The sequence below is a fragment of the Talpa europaea genome, assembly GCF_964194135.1.
Source record: "Talpa europaea genome assembly, contig: HAP1_SCAFFOLD_370, whole genome shotgun sequence".
NCBI classification, from domain to species: domain Eukaryota; kingdom Metazoa; phylum Chordata; class Mammalia; order Eulipotyphla; family Talpidae; genus Talpa; species Talpa europaea.
This window is the reverse complement of record NW_028167773.1, coordinates 1-21,442: the sequence shown is the minus strand read 5'-3', so window position 1 is coordinate 21,442 and position 21,442 is coordinate 1. Positions and strand designations below refer to the sequence as shown.

The 21,442-nt window shown below is 53.1% G+C and overlaps 1 protein-coding gene across 1 annotated transcript; it reads left to right on the top strand.

Annotated features, from left to right (window-relative positions):
* Positions 1 to 1,262: 1,262 nt before the first annotated feature.
* On the top strand, positions 1,263 to 19,585 carry LOC311188147 (leucine-rich repeat-containing G-protein coupled receptor 6-like; the record flags this gene model as incomplete). The annotated part of the gene is made up of 12 exons (XM_084259899.1): positions 1,263 to 1,327; positions 3,504 to 3,575; positions 3,729 to 3,800; positions 4,959 to 5,027; positions 6,289 to 6,360; positions 7,958 to 8,023; positions 8,896 to 8,967; positions 9,379 to 9,450; positions 10,970 to 11,095; positions 11,898 to 12,058; positions 16,049 to 16,129; positions 18,333 to 19,585. The coding sequence occupies exons 2-12, from the start codon at positions 3,550 to 3,552 to the stop codon at positions 19,583 to 19,585; spliced, it is 2,070 nt and encodes a 689-aa protein (XP_084116025.1). The 5' UTR covers positions 1,263 to 1,327; positions 3,504 to 3,549.
* Positions 19,586 to 21,442: the final 1,857 nt, after the last annotated feature.

Below are 21,442 nucleotides of genomic sequence, written 5' to 3'. Positions count from 1 at the left end.
CTTGGCTACGGAATTCTGGGAGTACCCAGTCAACTTCCCCTTCCCCAAATCGGGCACATTTCCACATCAGGGTAAGTCATAGGCTCCTGAGGCAAACACCACCAAACTTAAAGGAGTGAAGGTTTTCTCGAGAAGTCTCCCATAGAGGTGGTAGGGAGGGGACCCTGTCCCACAACAAAGAGCAAACTTCCAAAAGTCCTGTGACTCTGACTTTGTTTACTGCCAAGTAAACAGAAAGTCCACACGCTCTTTACTGCCTCCCTCAAAACACAAGCTCCCGAGGGCTCTCCTGCCTTTGGACTCTTTTCATTTCTCCTCCCTCCCTTTACTCTGCTGTTGCCACAAAGGGTGCAAACACAGGGGACCCCTTCGGGTGGGAGGAGTGAGGCCGGGTCACTCGTAGGCCGGCCCTTGTCCCCAGGGCCCAGGCAGTGTGGAGATGAGCCCTCTTATGCCAAAGCCTTTACATCCAGTGCAGACTACCCTGTGGGCCTCGAGAGGCTAGGTCAGCCTCTTTCAATTTGAAGATAGTGTCTTTTAAAAAAATTTTTAACAGCACTGTTTTATTAACCATCTGAGCACAGTAGTATCTACTACGGTTGGAACAAATCTGGATACTGTCAAATTACCTCTAAAAGTTTGTACACATTTAAATTCCTATTTCTGATTCACTGAAATGCCTGTTTCCTTACATCCTTGCCAACTTAGGTCGCTGCCCCTTTGAAAAACTACCTCCATTGTTTTCTGACTGTATGGTTATATGTTCATTGAAAAAAAATTGGAAAGTACAGAAAAGGGTAAGAGGAAATAAAAACTAGCTGTCCCGTGGCCACCTTTGGCCAAGAGCAGAGATAGTCAAGGTCTTCACCTGAGGGAAATTTCCAGAATCCTGAGTGCTGGTGACAAGATGTTAAAGATGGCCCTGTATTCCCTCTACCCCCTCCCCAGCCACTGAAGTCTTAAGGATATTTTCCTCGGCCGGTGGGGATGATTCTGAAGGATTGGTTCCAGGTATCCACATCCTTAAGTGTCCCCTCAAAACAGTTCTGCTGCCAGGAGGGCTCCGAGCCTGAGGATTTGTGGAGAAGGAATGGAATGTGAACATTCCAAAAATGTGTTTCCAGGCATTGACAGCTGGATCCAACCGATTGGAAAACCCATCTCTCTGGCCAACCCCAGAGCCAAGTTTCCATTTCTCAGGGACCCTGACATGCCCTGCCGAGCCACCCCTTAATGACTGCTCTGCTTTCCATTTCAGAGACCTGAATTATAATGAGCTGCAGGAGTTCCCCATCGCCATCCGGACCCTGGGCAGACTGCAGGAATTGTAAGCTCCTCTGCCGGTTTCTGGGCCCTCTTCTCCGGGGGCCAGGCCGAGGAGAGCCCCAAGCCTCCCTCACACCCTCATCTCCCGTGGTCCTTGTAAAAGCTGTAGCTACATGCCCTCCCCGACCCCTGCGCAAGTTTAAGTAGTTGCAGGCCTCATTAGCTTGGCTTTGAGCATTTCCGAGGGGTGTGTCATCAGCAGTCATGGCCCCCGGCGCTTCCAGCCTGAGGAGACACAGGGCACAAGCCTCCTGCTATTAGGCCAGGGCACGCATTGCCTCTGTCTGGGTTGGGGTGTGTCTGGAGACCAGTGTGGAGAAGAGCTTGGGACTTGTTTATGGGTCTCTCCTCAGCATTTTGTCTTGGTGGAGAAAAAGGGAAGCTGGCTGTAGTTCCCCACAGCTGCCATTATTATCATTGCATGTTGTATTCACTGAGCCTAACACTGTGCCTGCTATTAAACACAAACATGGGTAGAAAGGGCCATCCACCAGGACTCCTCATGCCCACGGAGGACATGGAGTAGCACATGTAAAGAAGGGAACAGGACAAAGCAGGGAATAGGGTCAGTATGTAATTCCAACCCTAAGTTGCATAGTATTAGCTAAAGTGATCATGGGAGTTCAGAGTAAAGGAGGAAGTATTGTGGACCCAGGCATCCTGAGATTAGCCTTAGAGGATGGATGGGATTTAAGTGGAAATGACGGAGGAAGAGAGGAAGCATTTCAGACAGAAGAACTTGTAGGTAAAGATCCATATCAGTAGTTGAATGCACAGAGATGTTCACAGGAGGGAGACCAGCCTTCCTGGAGGACAAACTCTGGGGAAAGAGAAAGAGAAAGATCTGGAACCAGATCAGGGGACCCTGAAGATGCATAAGCAGAGCCCCAAACTTTCACATAGCACAGCAGTTTACTCAAACTACCTCTCAAGGCCTTTAGTGCCAGCCCTGTGCCTCCTCCTCCACCTCATACGGAAATTTCAAGGTGTAATGTCATGAGGAGCAGCTGGACCAGCTGGTGGCAAGAATCTGAATGCAAAACTATTGGGATTCCCTATGCCAATGAGTCACCAAGGTCTGCCTTTTCCTTTGAGCTGGAACATAAAAGGAAGAGGAGACTGATGAATCAGAGTGTGCAAAGGCATAGGATCAGGAAATAAAAAAGTGTTAAGGGAGAGAGCAGAGATCTAAGTTATCAGATGCAAGAAGACACATATAGGAGTGTGTGCCTCTCTCCTCTCTCCCTCTATAAGCAGAAAGCTGCTTGAGGACAGGGCCTCTGTCTCCCAAATCTCTAAACCCCTCGGCCCACTAGACAAGAAGGTTGTCTTCAAAAATATATAATGAGTGGGTTAATGAACGAATGAGCAAACAGGCCCAGGCAGGATGTCTGAGGGTGCGCCTGTGAGTGAGACACAATTGATGGTCGAGGGCGAGGGGACAGCAAGAAGAGAAAGGAAACTGAGGCAGGAACAGCACAGAGAATCCAGAGGAAGACTGACAAGGTCTTGCTCAGCCTGGGTTACTTCTTTTTAGTCCAACATTTATTTTGAGATGTTCTCCCCAATTCCCGATCCAAACGTGGAATCCCAGTTTCTAGGCCCTCAGACTCTCCGCTGGGTGGCTCCTTCCTCATTTTCCCATAATGCCATCACGGTCTCACAGCAGCCAACCCTGCCTCTTATCCCGGCTCTGCCACTGAGCTACTTTCATTTCAGGGCCTTGAGGTCAAAACAGACTCTTTTGGGGAATATCCTTCATACTCACACCCATGGAAGTGCTGGTTTCTCCACGCCCTCCTTCTCCCATTCACCCTCGGCTCCCTCCTCCGGGCCCTCCAAGTCCCCACCACACAGTGACTAAGGAGAAGATTCTCCTCTTGGGCTCTGAGCTCAGCCTCTTTCTTTCCTAAGTTGCCCTCCAGGCAGCCTGCAGCCCACACTCCCTTCACGCTCGTTGGGGGAAAGGATGGATGTGAGAGTGGATGAAGAAGAAAATTCACAGACAGGACTTGAACCTGGACTCTCTGGGCTGATGTCCCTCTGGTGCTCTGGCCTTTCCAGTTGGCTGGTGCTCTGGCCTTTCCAGTTGGCTGTCCACCCACATCGTGGAATTCCACATCTCACTCCTCACACTTGTCCCCAAGTCCTCAGTATCTACTGGCATTGTCTTGCAGGGGCTTCCATAACAACAACATCAAAGCCATCCCGGAAAAGGCCTTCATGGGCAATCCCCTGCTGCAGACAATGTGAGTACTTGCCTCTCTGCTCTGGGGCTGATCTATGTTGGGGGGTGGGGGCTGCTCTCCACAGACAGGAGAGGAAAGCAGAGCTCTGCCTTGGGCCCAATAGAAAGGGCCCAACTGAGGAAGGTGGTTGAGTGTTTGGGTCTTTTCTTCTAGACACTTTTACGATAATCCGATCCAGTTTGTGGGAAGGTCAGCATTCCAGTACCTGCCTAAGCTGCACACGCTGTAAGTTGGAACCTGAAAGTGGCCATGGCCTGGGCCTCTCCCTTCCCACTCTCCTGCCCCTGCCTCCTGCCTGCCACCTGCAGCTCTCGCCTGCAATGCACAGCTCCCGGAGGTTCAGGCCTACTCCCAGATCTGTCTGGACTTAACTGACCTCTTTCTACCTCCCCAACTTTAGAACTCCAGTGGATAGAGGGCCCAGAACTTTAGTGGATAGAGGGCCCTTCTCCATAGGCAAGGAGCTTTGTCAGGCCTCTCCAGAGTTCCGCTCATTTAGCTGCCACATAAATTCCCGCTGGAAGAATGAAGGACTAGTGTGAGGCTCCGGCTCCCAGGAGCCTTGCAGCAGGGACCCCTTGGCCAGCTTTGCTGCTTTGGCCCTGCAGACATTCCTTTGTTTCCTCTCCCACTGTCTTCATTCTCAGCCCAAGTGCCACCTCTTCAGAAAAGCTTCCAAGGATGACTGCCTGCAGCACAGTACCATGTCTAACACCTTTAGGGAACACACTTCACTTTCAAACTCATTACAGGGTATCATTGCCACCCGAGCCCTATGGGGGGTGTTAGGGGCACATCTTACATGTAGATCCCAAGGCTCTTGGCTGTGCAGGCCCTTGACTGGATCCTGGGCTCATTTCTGGACTCCATGCTGGCAACACCTGTGTCTTTTGCTCCCATTGTGAAGGCCATGTCCTCACTGAGGTAGGGAATGTTGGGGAGGGGGAAAGCCATTGGCTGAAAGTAGTTTCAGAGAACAAATGAAAGGTTCTGATAAAGCCCCAACAGATGAAAATTTAGGGGAGACCCAATTCCAGGTTCTACTAAGCAAACCCTAGCAGCCAAGGGCCTTTTCAGAAGCATCTGAGCTGTTGCCTTTTTAAAAGACCCACGTTCCTTGTCTGTGTTTCTTGCTCACCGCAGCCACCTCTGTTTGGGTGAGGGGCTGGGCCAACTAGGAAGACGCCTGGCTGGACTCTGCTCAGCAAAGCTGTCTGCACAGCACCTGGGTAGCCGGCATGATCTGAGGGAAGCTGGGGGGAAGGATGACATTTCTCCAAAAGGTGGAGTTTCATGGTGGGGGGTGAGGGGAGACGCTGAGGACTGAGGGCCCAGATGTTGATTCTCTGAACCACCCTTCAGAGCTGTTACCTCTGTTTCCAGATCCCTGAACGGTGCCACAGACATTCAGGAGTTCCCCGACCTCAAAGGCACCACCAGCCTGGAGATCCTGTGAGTGGATACTCTCGCTCCCACTTCATCTATCTCCTTGCACCTCCAACTTCCCCGCAGGAACTCTTCTGCCTGCCTTCCCCAGAACCCTGCCCAAGTTCTTTGTCGCCCCTTATCTGGCCTGCATCTGCTGTTGGCTCAGCCTGAAGCACAGGTCACCTGGCCTAGCCCCAGGGCCATGGCCTGCTGGGGTGGCACTTCCCGCAGGCAAGACTGAGGGTAGCAGGCAGTTTGGGGATGGGAGGCTGCTCTTCCCTTCCTTATTATGCTCTGATTCTTCAGGCATGACATCAGAGCTCCTAACCCCAAGCCTGGGTGCTCTGATGACCAGGCAGGCAGAGGAGGGCTGTGGAAACCCACTTTCATTGCCTTTCTGCAGCTTGATTCCAGCAAAGCCTTTCTCCTATTTTCTATTAGAGACTGCAGGTGGGGGAGGGGCATCAGAACATAGTAGGCCCTCAATCCATTTTAAGAGAATGAATGGATCAGGCAAACACCCAGGGTGAGTGTTGTGGAGTTAACTATCCCACCACACTCAGCCAAGCCGAGCATTCACAGCACCAGGGGCTGACTTGCCTCTGTGCCTCTATTGTCTTCCCCAAGATGCAGTGGCATCCAGAAAATTTTCCATGAGGGAAGTCATCGTTCCCCAAGGATGACCTTGTCCTCGGGTCTTTCCTGAGACACCCTGTCCCTAAGCCAAGCCTGTTCTCCAACCTGCCCCCACAACCCTGTCCCCACCCCCGGTCCCTGGTCCTGCCCTTTTCCCCATCTCCTCTCCCTCCCCCAAGGCACAGGGAGCAAACTCTGAGCTTGGTTCCCATGGCTTGGCTGGACCCGGCTTTTTCTTTCTATCTACACCCTGCCCATGGCTCCCTCCTCTTGAAGAGCCTGGAGCAGAGAAGATTCTAGCCCTTTCCTACAGATCTATTGTTGCTGGAGAACATTGTGAGATGTTGGGTGGGGACACCATGGGTGGGTGGGGTGGGGTGGGAAGGCAGGGACTGTCTGCTGAGCAGAAGCCCCTGGGCCGAGTCCCTCTGTCTGCTCCCCACCCACAGCCTCCTTCAGTCCCAGGGGAGCTCTGTGCTCAGATGCCAGCCCTTCCTTTCTGAGCCCTCAGTCCCGCGCCCTGCCCGGTACATCCCACTTCTCGTCATCTCTGGGCTCCCATGTCAGTGTCAGGCCAGAGCTGGAAGCCAGTGACTGGGGACGGCAGGGCCCTGGCCCTGGTGCCAGCTCCGTCTCCCTTCTCCTGCAGGACCCTGACCCGCGCAGGCATCCGGCTGCTCCCGCCAGGCATGTGCCAGCAGCTGCCCAGGCTCCGAGTCCTGTGAGTGCTTCACAACGTCCTACAGCTCTAGCATTGTGTCCTCGCCCCCTGGACCCAGCAGAGGCCACCCCTGCTTCTGTCCCTCTGGCTCATCTCTCTTCTTGGAGAGGGCACTGCTGAGAACCTGCTGAGGAGAGGCTGTGCCCGCCTGTCAGGGCCAAGGCACAATGAACGGTCTTTGGAGTCAGACCTGGATGTAGGGCCCAGTTCTGCCTCTTGCTGGCTGTGTGAATTTGGACTCGTTCCTTTTTTTTTTTTTTTAAAGATTTATTTATTTATGCATACAAGAGCTGGGGTACAGGCCAGAGATGCGGGAGATGAGAGGATCCACCAGAGACAGATTGGGGAACAAAACAGGTGGATCTACTGAAATACACTGCAGAGGGGAGCAGCAGGCAAGACAGGAGAGGTCTGCAGCGCCATGTGGGTATCTTGCTGGCCAGGATCAAACCTGCACTGCAGAGGCTGCAGACAGCTTTACAGCGCTGCACCACCAGGGGAGGCCCTAAAAATTTATTTATTCATGCATACGAGAACTGGGGTACAGGCCAGATGTGCGGGAGGGTGAGAGGATTCACCAGAGACAGAGTGGGGAGCAGAACAGCCAGACTGACCAAAATACACTGCTGAGGGAGCAGCGGGCGAGACAGAAGAGGTCTGCTGCACCATGTGGGTTGCTCCCTGACTGGCAGGCCAAGGATCGAACTCGTGCTGCAGAGGGTGCGGATAGCTTCATAGTGCGGTGCTTAACCCTTTGCGCCACCAGGGAGGCCCCTGGACTCATTCTTGAATGTCTCAGAAGCCTGAATTCCTCACCTGCATATTGTGAATAAATTTGTGAGGGTTGAAAAAATAATTGTACAGCACCTCTCTCACAGCAGGCGCTCAGACGATGTTAGTTTCCACCAGAAATGAATCCTCCTGGAAACTTTGACGTGGCCTCTGAAGTCAAAGGGAGTTTTCTTCTCCCCTGACTCTAACTGGAATCCAAGGTTCTTTCCACGGACCGTAGCCCTGCAGCTCGGGGTGGGTAGAGAGACACAAATCACAGGTTGCACTCTGGACCCCAAACATGGGCTCCCGGACCCAGCCTTGCCACTGACTTCCAGTGTCCTTAGGATCTGACCCCTCTGTGCCTCAGTTTCCTCATCTGTGAGGTGAAGGGTTGGGCCAGATGACCCTTAGGGGCCAGTTTTGAACATCCCTGGGAACTCCACACCTGGTGACCGGAGGCGCCCTCGTTTAGCTTGGTGCTGACAGGCTTGTCAGAAGTGCCTGCTGTGCTCCTGGCCGGCTGCTCCCATCTCCATGCTCCTCTCACTTCCTGTTCCCTTCCCCCAGCACCCTCCAAGGCCATCACATGGATGAAACAGCCTTACTGGAAAGACGCCCAGTCAGCCCCATCGAGGTCCTGCAGGGAGGGGTGGGACACAGCAGACGGAGGAAGTTAGACTGAGGAAGCCGGGGCCCTGCTGTGGGACACTGGGCAGCCATAGCCCTGCAGGTTCCTCTCCGCCCAGGGCAGCCTGACAGGAAGGCTCAGAGCTACCTGTCCCAGCCCAGCTTTACCCCAGCTCTGGCCCTTCTCTCTCCCCAGGGAACTGTCTCATAATCAAATCGAGGAGCTGCCCAGCCTGCACAGGTGTCAGAAGTTGGAGGAAATGTGAGTGCTAGGGACCCGGAGAGGCCAATGTATGTGAGCCTGACTCTGGCAGGCTGAGGGGAAGGGGCCTGACTGACCCCCTTCTCTGAGCTCGTTGAGCCCAGGGCCTGGAGCTGGGATCTGGGCAGAGGCCTGGGAAAAGTCCCAGGAAGTGTTCTGGAGCATGCACTCTCAGTTTCCACACCCCCATAAACACACACGCGTGTAGATGTGTGCACACACTCATGCATGGAAGAAGAACGTTGGTATTCAAATTTCACAAGGAAAAAATCACTTTTAGATCCCTTAAACTCTGTTCACCCAGATCTTGTTTTCCCAGGTTACCAGGGCCTCTGAGCCTCCCATGATCGTCCCCTGCTTTTAGGCAGGGGAATGCCTTTTGGGGCCAGGACAGGGTAGGGGTGTGAGGGTCTGTCCTCTGTCTAGAGGCCAAAAGAAGGAGGGTCTCCAGCACTGCCAGGGCCTGGATCCATCTCCCGTTGAGATGAACAGTGCTCTGGGCTCTGCACCCCAGCTCAGCCAGTCACTTGGGCGGCCCCCGGGCTGGGCAGTGCTCTGCTGCTGGACTAGGGTCTGAAGGACCCATCGGGGAGGTTGGCTGGGCCTGGATCCAGGCCCGGTGGGAACCCTGGAAACTGACTCCCATTTGGGCCACAGGGATGGTTTGTGGCTTTGTCTCCTGACCCACTTACCCAAGGCAACCGGATCCCCTTGTGCTCCCTTTAATTCTGGTGACTTCCGCGGGCTGGGCCCTTTCTTCCTGTGCCAGGAAAAGTGGGGGACTCTCCTTTCTTCCTCCCAGTGCACAGGGGGTGTGGAGCAGAGCCAGGCTTTGAGCCTATTGGCTCATCCCACCTCTCTTGTTGCCCTAGCGGCCTCCAACACAACCGCATCTGGGAAATCGGAGCTGACACCTTCAGCCAGCTGAGTTCCCTGCGAGCCCTGTGAGTATCCTGCAGCACCCAGGGGTGGGCCTGTGTGGGGCCTATTCTGCCCCTCTCCCAGACCTGCTTATGCTCACAGTACCCATTTAGGTGTAGAGCACCTCCCTGCTCCATACTGCCCCCATCGCACACACGGGGTGGGGGTGGGGGGAGGGGTGGGGTAGGCCCCCCCCAATCCAGGTGGCTTCCCAAGCTGCTTCTCCAGTTGATACCCAAGGGCAATGAAGCACTGGAGTCAGGCTGCCATCCCGTTCCTGGGGCCACAGGGAGGTAGGGAGCCAGCCAGCAGCTACCGTCCCCAAAAGGCTGAGGTCACTGCTACCTGAAGTAGCTCACGTGGGGGAGGTAGATAAGGGAGAACCCATGGTGGGAGCGAAGAGTCCCCTCTTGTCACACCCTCTCTGCCTGTAGGGACCTGAGCTGGAATGCCATACGGTCTATCCACCCTGAGGCCTTCACGACCCTGCGTTCTTTGGTGAAGCTGTAAGTGTCCACCGTACCTTCCTCCTGAAGTCTAGAGACCACATGGGCTGGCCAGGGGGACACCCCCAGGGTGGGGCCATGCCTAAATATTTGGCCACGCATCCCTAGAGAGAGCCTCCAAACTAATCAATCATTCTGCCAGTCCATTTGACAGACTGTGGGGTCTGATAAACAGAGCCTACCTCCTGTAGGCTCTGGAACATCATCTGCTAATGTTCTGCAACATTCTGGCAGCCTCAGTCCTCCCGGTGCCCCTGCCTGGCCCCTCCCCACCACACTGATAAGGAGCTGCTTGGGCCTGAACCTCCTTCCCTGCATGAGCATCACTCAGAGGGCTGCCATTCCTCAGGGCAACAGGGATTGCAGTTCCTCTAAATTATATAGGTAGAAGCAGGGAGCACACAGTGCTGACTGAATAGTCGTTATGTCAGAGCAGGAAAGGGCCTCTGATGGGGCTGCCACAGACTGTGGTACAGATTGTGCACTGCACAAGAGCTCTCACCCAAAGGGGAACTGACCGCCGGCCAGGCTGCTTACCAACCTATGTGTGGTAAAGGCACATCCATCCATCAAAAGGCCCCTTTAGATGAACACAAGAAGTGTTTATGGACCAGCTCCAGTCTTGATCCAGAGACCATCTAGCCCCACCCTCACTTCACAGGTGAGGCCTCACAGGCCCAGGGGGAGAAACTGGCTCAAAGCAAAGGGCCAGATCTCGGGCCTCCCCAGGACGTGCAGCCCCTCCCCAGTCTGCCGCTGTCTGGGCTCTGGGCCTCAGTCTTGCAAAACTCTCACCTCCATCTTCTCTCTCCTGTTTGCTCTACTCTCGCCAGAAAGGTAGGGTAGATATTTTTATCCCTTTGAAAGATGAGGACATTGAAGCTCAGGCAGATTTGTGGCTCCCCTTGGTTACACAGGGAGCTGGAGACCGTGCCAGGTTTCCTGCCTTCCAGGCCAGGTTGTTTCCACGACGCACAGTCTGTGGTCGTGGTATTTGGTTTGGAGCCCTGGCTCCCACTAAGGTGTCTCCAGTAGGAGACCATGCATGTTCTCACCTTCCGCAACCAAGCCAGCCCGGCCCAACTGGGCAGCTGACAGAATCCCTGCATGTAGGCGATGATGCTCTGTCCAAGCCCTGACTTTGGGTCTTGTATCAGGAGAATGGGGGCAGCGACAGGCAGAGCCCCTAGCAGTATAGACAGGGATCCTGGATGGGCCTCAGACCTGGACACAGGACCTGTGCTTGAGGGGCTCTGTTCCCTATGAACGAGGCTAGCTCGGCCCTAGGATATAGTTGGCGCCCAGTTGATGAACAGATGAGTGAGTGACGGGCGGTGCCGCCTGCAACTCCTGACCACGCACCTCCTGCAGCCTCCCTGCCCGCTTCTCTCTGTGCTCATCTGTCCTTTACTCCTCTCCTCTAGCTTCCATCCCAGGCGTACTGGCCACACCCTCAGCACAGCTCTGCCCCTCCGCAGTCGCACTGACTGCCAATAACCCTGACCATCCACTGTCCTAGGGACCTGACAGACAACCAGCTGACCACATTGCCCCTCGCTGGACTTGGGGGCCTGAAGCATCTGAAGCTCAAAGGGAACCTGGCTCTGTCTCAGGCTTTCTCCAAGGACAGTTTTCCAGAACTCAGGTGAGGGCCTGGCTTTCCCCCATACCTGGATAGCAGAGGCAGCTGGGAGGCCATGAGGGTCAGGGAGAGAGTCACAGGGAAGAGAGTGCCTCCCTTCCTCCTCGGTTTCTTCGTATCATCCCCCCTCACCCCAGGTGCCCCCCTAGGGGACTCTGAGACCCCTCAAGAGGACAGAGTGAGGACCATGTGGTGAAGACCCTTGTCCCTGCCCCATTCTGTGTACCCCAGACCATCCTCCTCACTTGGGCAGCATCTGGGCCCTGGAATCAGGGCAGAGCCCAGGGCACTGATGAGTGGAAAACAAGCCGCACAGCCAGTCCCTGGTGCTAATGACATCCAGGCCTCCAACATGCAGAAGTAGCAGCGGTGGAGGCTGCGGCACAACCTGTGTGGCCCAAGCTCGTCTGCCCCGGGGCATTGGCCCTCACCCTCAGGAGACACAAAATCTACCCTGATGTGCTCAGGGGTAGGGTGGGGGACAGGAAGCTGGGCTCACTGAGGGAAAGGTTAGAAGTCACTAGGAGAATCGCTGTTTAAAATGTAAGGGTTGCTGGGTGGAAGGAGCAGGCTTGGGCCTGCTGAGTTGCCTCGACAATGGGCAGAAAGTTCACCTACCATCTCAGTTCTCAAGATGAATGATGTGGCCAGACTCTGCTCAGATCCTTCAGCAGCAGGAGCCAAGTGGCAGGATCCTTGCAGAAAAAGCCTGGGAAGCTGCTGCAACTGAGGCAGGTGCTAAGTGCCTGATTCCAAACATTGCTAAGGCCGTACATCTACACTCTCCTCCCTCCGCCTCCCCCAGGATCCTGGAGGTGCCCTATGCCTACCAGTGCTGCGCCTATGGTGTCTGTGCCAGCTTCTTCAAGGCCTCTGGGCAGTGGGAGGCTGAGGACTTTCACCTTGATGACGAGGAGGCTTCAAAGAGGCCCCTGGGTCTTCTTGCTGGCCAAGCTGAGAACCACTGTGAGTGACAAGGGCCCTGGGCAGGGCAGGTGGGGGCTGTGGAGAGGAAGTTAGAGAGGAGGCTTGGGGGAATCTGAGAGGGCACCTGGCAGTGGCCGTGGAGCGGAGCCCTAGAGAGAGACCGCTGATGTCCTGAGAAGAAACTCTACCTCAGTTTGTACTTTGTCTTTCCAAGGCCATAACCCAGAGGTGCTTGGGAAAAAAAATAACAAAGATGACAGTGAGAGTAATGATGTTGTTATTTCCCAAGCCCTTTGAACTTGAGCCTCACGGGAGACCTTACCCTGTGGTGAGAAGGTTCTTCCCCTTGGCTGCCACCTTGCCACATGGGCCCTTTCACTTCAGAGAATTCTCGGGGAGAAAGATCCATTTTCTAATCAACCTGAGTCAAGAAGGATTGACTTAAATGATTAATTAAACTGCTTCCAGAAAAAAGAAAGTCCTCTCTCTTTATGTCCCAGAGCCCCAAGGAACAGCATAGGGATTAATCCTGAGTTTGTCCTGATGAGTCTGAACGTGAGATTTCAGAATCCTCCAGGAGCTAAGAAGGGCAGCCCAGCACAGGATGTGGGCTAGACCCGTCTCTGTTTCTGGAAAAGCTGGGGGTAAACTGTAAAGGTTGGAGGCAGGTCAAGAGGGTTCTGAGGGGTCGTCTACTAATTGGTGCTTAGGTAAATGGTCCCATGATACAGAACCCAAACAGAATTAGGAGGGAGAGAAAAGGGGCCCCTGATTTTACGTTTCTTTTCCAATCTCTAACTACTTCTAATAATACACCAATGGGGAAGCTAAACAGAAAAACCAGATCTAAACATGTAAGGAAAACACCTCGAGATTCCATACCTGGCCACACCATCCACCAGTTGGGTTGTTTTAGACGGATTACTTAACCTCACTGAGCCTCCGTGCCCTTATCTACAACACGAGAACAGCACTACAGATCTCGGAGGCTGGTGAGGAAGATTAAAAGATTCCATAAATGGTAATGTATGTTTACTGCTCTTTCTGCCCTGGTTACCACGGAGAGCTGGGTGCCTTCTGATGTCCGTGTGAAGGGGGGTGTAGTTATGTGGTCCAGGACACTGCTTATGGAGGCCAAATGTTGGGCAGGCACTCAGGAGGTCTCCGGGTGCCTCCTTCCCGGTGAACCTCCGAGGGAGGTGGTGAGGACCCCAGGAGAAGATGCCCAGCAGCAAGTCTGGCTCTGGGCCTGCAGACAACTGCCCCTAGGGAATGTTCCGGATGTCTGCTGTACACTCCCTCAGGGGACTGGAAGGAGGAATGGAAACTTTCCTTCAAGGTGAAACTTTCCACCGGCTTAGGTCTTGGAGAACCACAGGGTGTCAAGATCGTGGGCTGCCTGTCGCCAGTAATGGGAGCTAGGGCAGGGCCCCCCACTTCCTGTGGGAGCTAATGAGCCCCAAGAAGGAAAGCCAGGAGCTGCTGCTGCAGCCAGATTTGATTTCCTCTTCGTTTGAAGAGTGGTTACTTAACACCTTGGCTGTGACTTTCCCAGCCTCAGACAGAGTCCATGGTTTCACCACTTCTCCCAATCTACTCCACCTCCCCCTCCCTGCCTGTTTCATTCATGCATTTTGATTTCAAAGAATTACTGAGCTCCATTCTGGAGAACAGGGTGGGCAACGAATGAAAGGTAAAGAGGGCGTAAATGCCAGGGCTCCGTGATTGCACCTCGGCCTCTGGTTCGCCCTGATGGTGTCTGGGCCTGGGCAGCTCCACGGAGCCTTGCTGCCTCCCGGGAAAACTCCCTGTTGCCAGTGTTTACCCTTTCAGTGGGGAGGAAGGATTCACACAGGGAGCACAGACAGTCACCTCCCCACTGCCCGTGTGGTTCAGGAAGGGCCTGCAGGGAGTGGGCCCTTAAAACTGAACAATGTACAGGCGCCCCCTTGAAAGACAGGCAATTCCCTGTCAGGCAATTCCTTAGGGCCTCTGACACCTTACCTAGTCTGACTGGTGAAAGTAAAAAAAAAATTTTTAAGATTTATTTTTATACAAGAACTGGGAGGCACAGAATGGTCAGAGGCACAGAATGGTGAGAGGATTCACCAGAGACAGAGCAGGAAGCAGAACAGGCAGACGGACTGAAGGTACTGCTGAGGGGAGAAGCGAGTGAGACAGGAGAGGTCTGCCGTGCCATGTGGGAATCTCCCTGGCCGGCTGGGAATCGAACCTGTGCTGCAGAGGCTGTGGACAGCTTCACAGCGCTGCGCTCAAACCCCTGCACCCCTGGGAAGGACCCGAGAAAGTAAAATATTATTCTTACAGTCTTTTAGTGTTGAATTGTCACTGCAAGAGAGAATTTTGTCTTTATAAGTTATAAAATGTACTTGATTCTCATTTTGAAATTCCTTTTTCTTAAAGACTTATTTATTTATGCACACAAGAACTGGGGTGCAGGCCAGAGGTGGGAGGGTGAGCAGATCCACCAGAGGCAAAGTGGGGAGCAGAAAAGGCAGATCTACTGAAATACACTGCTGAGGGGAGCAGTGGGCGAGACAGGAGAGGTCTGCTGCCCTATGTGGGTCAGCTCCCTGGTGCTGCAGTGGCTGCCCACAGCTTCATAGTGCTGAGATTTAACACCTTGCGCCACCAGGGAGGCCCTCATTTTTAAATTCTTACAGAATTTATGAACCCCTGAGATGTCCCTCACCCTCCTGGAGTTCACAGGCCTTAGTTTTAGAAGTATCGCAAGGCTTGGAATCCTATCTGATGCCAACATTTACAGCATTTCTTTACCAGTGGATTTAGCTTTATGATTCTGTTTTCTCTAAGAGAATCTCAAAGCCGGCTTAGAGTCGGAGGCTCCTTAAAGATTTAGTCAAACCTCTAGCTCAGAGTAAAAGAGCTGACCCTGTCTCACATGAGGGAATTTCTGCCTCAGATCACCAATGACGAATCATACCTGGCTAATCATCTGTGACGCTCCTGCCCCTGCCACCCCTCACTCCCACATCAGCCCCTGGCCTGGAACAGCAGAATGGTCAAACCATCTTGGCCCTGTAGTCAAGAGACACCTGGGCTTGAGTCCTGTGGGTCATTCACCGGCTGTGAGATTGAGGGCCAGCTCTTGAGTTTCCTCATCTTAAGTCCCTGTGATGGCAACGTGGGCTCTGCCTCATGCAGCTGCTGTGCAGATGCAGACTAGCGGGCACGGTGCCTGGCGCCCTGGCTGTTGCGTGAATTCATTAGCTGATGGAGCCACTGTGTCCTGATGGTTTGCATCCTCACTCGTCTCCCTAAGCTCCTTGCAAGCAGGGCCCATCTTGCTGGTCACTGGATTCCTCCACACTTGCCTCATACCTAGCATACAGTCAGGGTTGCTTTCAGCATGTGGACCCCATTCCTTTGGGTTAGACACCCCTAGTTGTGGGAACTTACTCCATCTGCATTGTAATTTGCCTGCTTTTACAATCCATCTGTTGATCCCAGCTGCACCCTCTGGGACAATTGCAACTTGTAATTCCTTGATGCCTAACAGGGCCTCAGATCTCTGGGATGGCCACTGTATCCCACTTATTCTTGCCTTCTCCAAGTTAGATGCTCCCTCCCCTGTTACTTTGACTGCTCCCCACACAAATCTTAAAAAGGTGTCCTGATTAGAGTGTGGCATTCACAGTCGGACTTGGAATTAAAGTGGCAGCCTGGCCAGGGTGGGAAACCACGTGATTACTAACAACCAGGGTTCAGGCCGCCTCCAGCCTGACTCTCAGTGGTATGGGTGCACTGAGGCCCGCAGGGGTCACAGAGCATGCGAGGAGTAGGAAAACAAGTCTCAGGGAACATGTTTGCTGTAAAGAGCCAACAATGCAGATAATCCAATGTGGGTAAAGGGGAGCTGACCAAATGTTTACAACCCAGGATAGAAGCTGATGCCAAGGCTCTGCGAAGACCGACATTGAGCGGGGCACGTTGGGACAAATTTTAAAGGGGTAGGTGTCTAAGCCCCTTTCTTAACTCCCTTCCCAGATGACCTGGATCTGGAAGAGCTCCAGTTAGAGATGGAGGACTCAAAGCCACACCCCAGTGTCCAGTGCAGCCCAATTCCAGGTGAGATGGGTGCTGGAGGATGGGGGAGGGAGCTGGAGTGCAACATCTAGGTAGTGAGATGCCAGTATAACCTGGCATCTACGGGTCCATGTGTAGATCCAGGCTTTGCTCAGACCCAATCTGCTGGGAAGTGCAGCCTCTTCTGGTAATTTCTAGGGAAGAATCTGGAATCCTTTCCCTGTGTGGCTACTTGGGAAGAGATGTAGCAAGGGCTAGGTATGGGGTAGGGAGTCAAAGCAATCTTTACTTGATCAGTCAGTATACTCTCTGGTACACACCCAGGAGAAAATTCTTTCATTGCAGAGAGAGTAAGATAGGATGCATTGAGCCCATTGAATGGTAGGGGCTGTTGTGAATACTCCCTCCACTTAAGACCCTCACCACGGAATCCTAGAGCCCAGTGGAACTGTGAAAGATCACCTCCTCCATCCCTGTCTGCTTCAGTCCAGGAGGATTTCAGCTTCTCCTTAAGCATCACCAGAGGGGAAAAGTTCCACAGTCTCCCTGAATAACATCATACACTACCACCAACAGCCAAGGAAGCCTCCTTTAGAGTCTATTTTAAATCCATCTTGCTGTAAAGAAAGAAAGGAAATTCTTTTTCTCTTTGGTGCAATTCAACCTAAAATGTTTAGAGAGAAATACCTTCCCCTGGGTGTAAAATGCTGTCAGCCCTACCCCCCCTCCAGAGGGCAGAGCCCTCCACTGAGGCCAGGACAGGAACTATTCAGAATGAACAGGAAGCAGTGGACAGTGTGCTTCTTCTATTTCACCCACCTCATTTCCCAATTTTCCATTTCTTTGGCTCTGGGCTGTTGGCCTTCTCCCCTTGCCCTCTCTAAGGCGCAAATAGCACTGGCCTCAGCTGCCCAACACCTGCCCTCCATGCTGGGCGACTCCAGCTTGCCCTCTAGTGCCCGCCTGGGGCAAGAGGCCCTGGGAAAGCATATGTGTCTTTTCTGACTCGGAAACCCGCTTTCTTCATACCATCACCGAAGTTTCACCTTAGAAAACCTACAATCAGCAGTGATCAGGTAAAAAAGGAAGTTCCACAAGACGAAGTCCAGTTGGAATTTCCTTTATAATAGTCAGATAAATTATGGTTCATCCATATGGTGGAGTATTTATTGCAGTCACTGAAAACACGTTTTTGAGGAAGACAAGGATATGGGAATGTTTGCATAATTGTACTTTAACTTAAAATAGAGAATAAAATGTCATGTATCACAATATCCCAATTTAGCTTAAAATCCTATACATATATGTGTATTTTTTTTTAATCTGGAAGGAAACATACCAAAATGATGAATTCTCTCTGAGAGGTGGGCTCACATGCAGTTTTGATTTTTCCATTTATATTTTCCAAAGTTTCTAATATAATCATTTATTATTTGGTAATCAGAAAAAAAATTTTTAAAAATAGCTCCCCAAAAGCCTCTCCAATTCCCTACCTAAAGCTACCTCGCAGTACACGATGAAGGGAATCTGAAGTCAAAAGTAATGAAGTAGATGTCCAAAGATACAAAGTGATTTAAGGAAAGAACAGAGAAGAATGCCAGATGTTGCCCGTGACATGTGGAACCAGGTGGAAAGCCCCAGAAGTCATCTCTTTCTTGATTTACACTGCATCTTTTGCCTCCAAACACTGATGGGCTCTGTGAATATTAAATGTGGCCTACTTCCTCACCCAGGGCGCCTGGGCCTGGTGTGACACCTGGCCAGGGCACACCTGCAGTGGGAATTTTAGGCAATCACTGGGTGCTGACTTGGGTTGTAGAGTAGTAATGCTCTTGGCACCCCATCATCCCTCTGTCTGTACCCCACATATGCCCACTTGTGATGCCTTCTTTACCTCTTATGCTAGTCTTCCTTTCTTTCAAATTCTGTTCCTTTGAAGAGACTGCTTTGCTTAACATTTCTTCGATGCCTGTGTTTGCACGGTATTAGTTTGTATACTATATATATTTATACGCTTGCATTTTCTTTGTGTGTTCCATTTGCAGCTCTATAGAAGAAGAGCTAGTCTGTCCGCACTGTTCCTTTTCCTAACTCCACCTGGGAATTCTCAGAGACCATGTCAGCCCCCCTCAGACCAGCAGTTCTCTGAGAGCAGCACCCATGCCTATCTGCCTGGCCTTGTTCCCAGAACCCCGAATCATGCCACCTCTCGCCTGGGAGTAATGTCTGATCCTCTTTCCTACAGGCCCTTTCAAGCCCTGTGAGCACCTCTTCGAGAGCTGGGGTATCCGCCTGGCTGTGTGGGCCATCGTGCTGCTCTCTGTGCTCTGTAATGGGCTGGTGCTGCTGAGCGTGTTTGCTGGGGGGCCTGGCCCCCTGTCCCCGGTCAAGTTTGTGGTAGGTGCAATCGCAGGTGCCAACACCTTGACCGGCATTTCCTGTGGCCTCCTAGCGTCAGTGGACGCCTTGACTTTTGGCCAGTTCGCCCAGTATGGAGCCCGCTGGGAGATGGGGCTGGGCTGCCGGGCCACAGGTTTCCTGGCGGTGCTTGGGTCTGAGGCCTCAGTGCTGCTGCTCACTCTGGCCGCCGTGCAATGCAGTGTCTCCGTCTCCTGCGTCCGGGCCTATGGGAAGGCCCCCTCCCTGGGCAGCGTTCGAGCAGGGGCCCTGGGCTGCTTGACACTGGCCGGGCTTGCTGCAGCCCTGCCCCTCACCTCTGTGGGGGAGTACGGGGCCTCCCCACTCTGTCTGCCTTATGCCCCGCCTGAGGGCCAACCAGCAGCCCTGGGCTTCGCCGTGGCCTTGGTGATGATGAACTCCTTCTGCTTCCTGGTAGTGACTGGTGCCTACATCAAACTCTACTGCGACCTGCCGCGGGGCGACTTTGAGGCCGTGTGGGACTGTGCCATGGTCAGGCATGTGGCCTGGCTCATCTTTGCGGATGGGCTCCTCTACTGCCCCGTGGCCTTCCTCAGCTTCGCGTCCATGCTGGGCCTCTTCCCTGTCACCCCCGAGGCGGTCAAGTCTGTCCTGCTGGTCGTGCTGCCCCTGCCTGCCTGCCTCAACCCGCTGCTCTATCTGCTCTTCAACCCCCACTTCCGGGACGACCTGCGGCGGCTTTGGCCCTGCACACGAGCACCGGGGCCCTTAGCCTACACTGCTGCCGGCGAGCTGGAGAAGAGCTCCTGCGATTCCACCCAGGCCCTGGTGGCCTTCTCTGATGTGGATCTCATTCTGGAAGCTTCTGAAGCTGGGCAGCCCCCTGGGCTGGAGACCTATGGCTTCCCCTCAGTGACCCTCATCTGTCAGCAGCCTGGGGGTCCTAGGCGGGAGGGCAGTCATTTTGCAGAGCCAGAGGGATCCCACTTTGGGAACCTGCAACCCTCCATGGATGGAGAACTGCTGCTGAGGGCAGAGGGAGCCATGTCAGCGGACGGGGGCCTGTCAGTGGGCAGGGGCTTCCAGCCCTCTGGCTCAGCCTTTGCCTCACACTTATAAATGTCCTTCCCCGTTTTCTCTTCCCATCTCTCCCCTTTTCTCTCTTCCCCCTTCGTGAATGATGGCTGCTTGTAAAATAAATACAACCAAAACTCAACAGTGTGATCCGTGGCAGCACGGCCTGGTCCCCCGGGGTCCTCTCTCCCCCAGCCACCCCCAGGGCTCTCTTCTTGGCCTAGTCTCCTGTTGGCCTTCCTCAGAGTTCATTCTGGGCATCTCCCCTGTTAAGGGAGAAGAGAAAACTGAAAAGACAGTGGCTGGGATGCTTGCGTGCATGTGTGCATGTGCGTGTACATGTGCGTGTGCGTGTGTGTGTGTGTGTGTGGCGGGGTGGGGTGGGGTGGGGCAGGGTTGAGCAGGTTTAAGATCAAAGAAAAAAGGGCTGTAGGAAGCATCATCGGAATCTATGAGTCCTGGGGGTCCAAAAGACCATGACCCTCTGCCTCATCCTTCATAACCTTCCTCTCTTAGGGTTTACCAAATGCCTCTGAGTATTCCAGAGCGCTCTCTCCCCACCCAAACACACACACACACACACACACACATGCACGCACATACGCGTGCACACACACTACACCCCCCACACCCCCCACTCAATCTCAGCATGAGAGGTGAGAGCTGGGACATTCTTGCAGACATCAGTGGTGATTCCTGCAAGTATAAAAAGATCATCCAAAGATCAGAAAAAAGGGTGAGACTTGTCCCAGGGCACCCCAACATCAGTTACATCAATATAGGAAGGAAGATGGAATCTGGCTTGAATGGAACACGGTCTTCCTCCTGAATCTTGTTCTGTCCTCAGCCAGGCCCTAACAGAGGGGTTCCTCTGTCGAGACAACTGTGAGGAACTCCTTTTTTTAGGACATGTGGGGTCCCTTTCTCCCTGCCCCAGTGCAGAAGGCTGAGGTGGGCCCTGTCATTCCCAGGGTAGCAGTGGGGAAGATAGTGTGCAGAATTACCCCTTCTGTCTATCTCCCTGATGCCTCCAGTGACTAGTGGGAATTCTGAAAGGTCGACAAGGCTGTGTAGGCTGGCAGAGACCATGGGTAGAACTTGGCACATTTCCAAATCTCCTTTGACCAGCTGAGTAGCCTGAATTCCTACAGGCTCCGAAATAATCACAGAAGAAACTTGGGGTCCTCACACAAGTCAGCCTCAGAGTACACACTCATAATGATGGATTTATTCATAAACTGGCTATTTGAGAGCCCTGGTGCCCCTATTTCTGGGGCTGGCCTAGAGCACTTAGTGGAAGAAGTGTCCTCTACTTTGGTTACTGAGAATCGATAAATCTTTGTGGAAAGGAATCTTCTCAGATGCCCCAGAGAGGACAAAGCCAGTGTGATTTGGGGAGCCTTGACTTTCAGGAACTCACCCAATTTCCACCTCATAGCTGCTCCTGTTGCTCAGGGAGAGATCTTTGTCTCCCTTTGGGGTGGGGGAAGTGACCAAGTGGCGTGTGGAGTGGAACAGCCACGTATTAGTTTAGGTGTTGTGGGAGTTTTTCCCTGCAGGTGTTTCTTCCATGAGAAGGAGGTCAGTAGTTTTTGGCTAAAAGCTCTAAGGTGGTCATCTTATCATCAAAAATCTGGGCATGGGCCTCCCTGGTGGCGCAAGGTGTTAAGACGCAACCTCTGAAGTTAGCCGTAACCACTGCAGCGCAAGTTTGATCCCTGGCCAGGGAGCTACCCACATGGAGCAGCAGACCTCTCCTGACTCGCCCGCTGCTCTCCTCAGCAGTGTATTTCAATCAATCCATCTGTTCAGTTCCCCAATCTCTCTCTGGTGAATCCTTTCACCCCCTCACAACTCTGGCCTCTACCCCAGTTCTTGTATGCATAAATAAATAAATCTTTT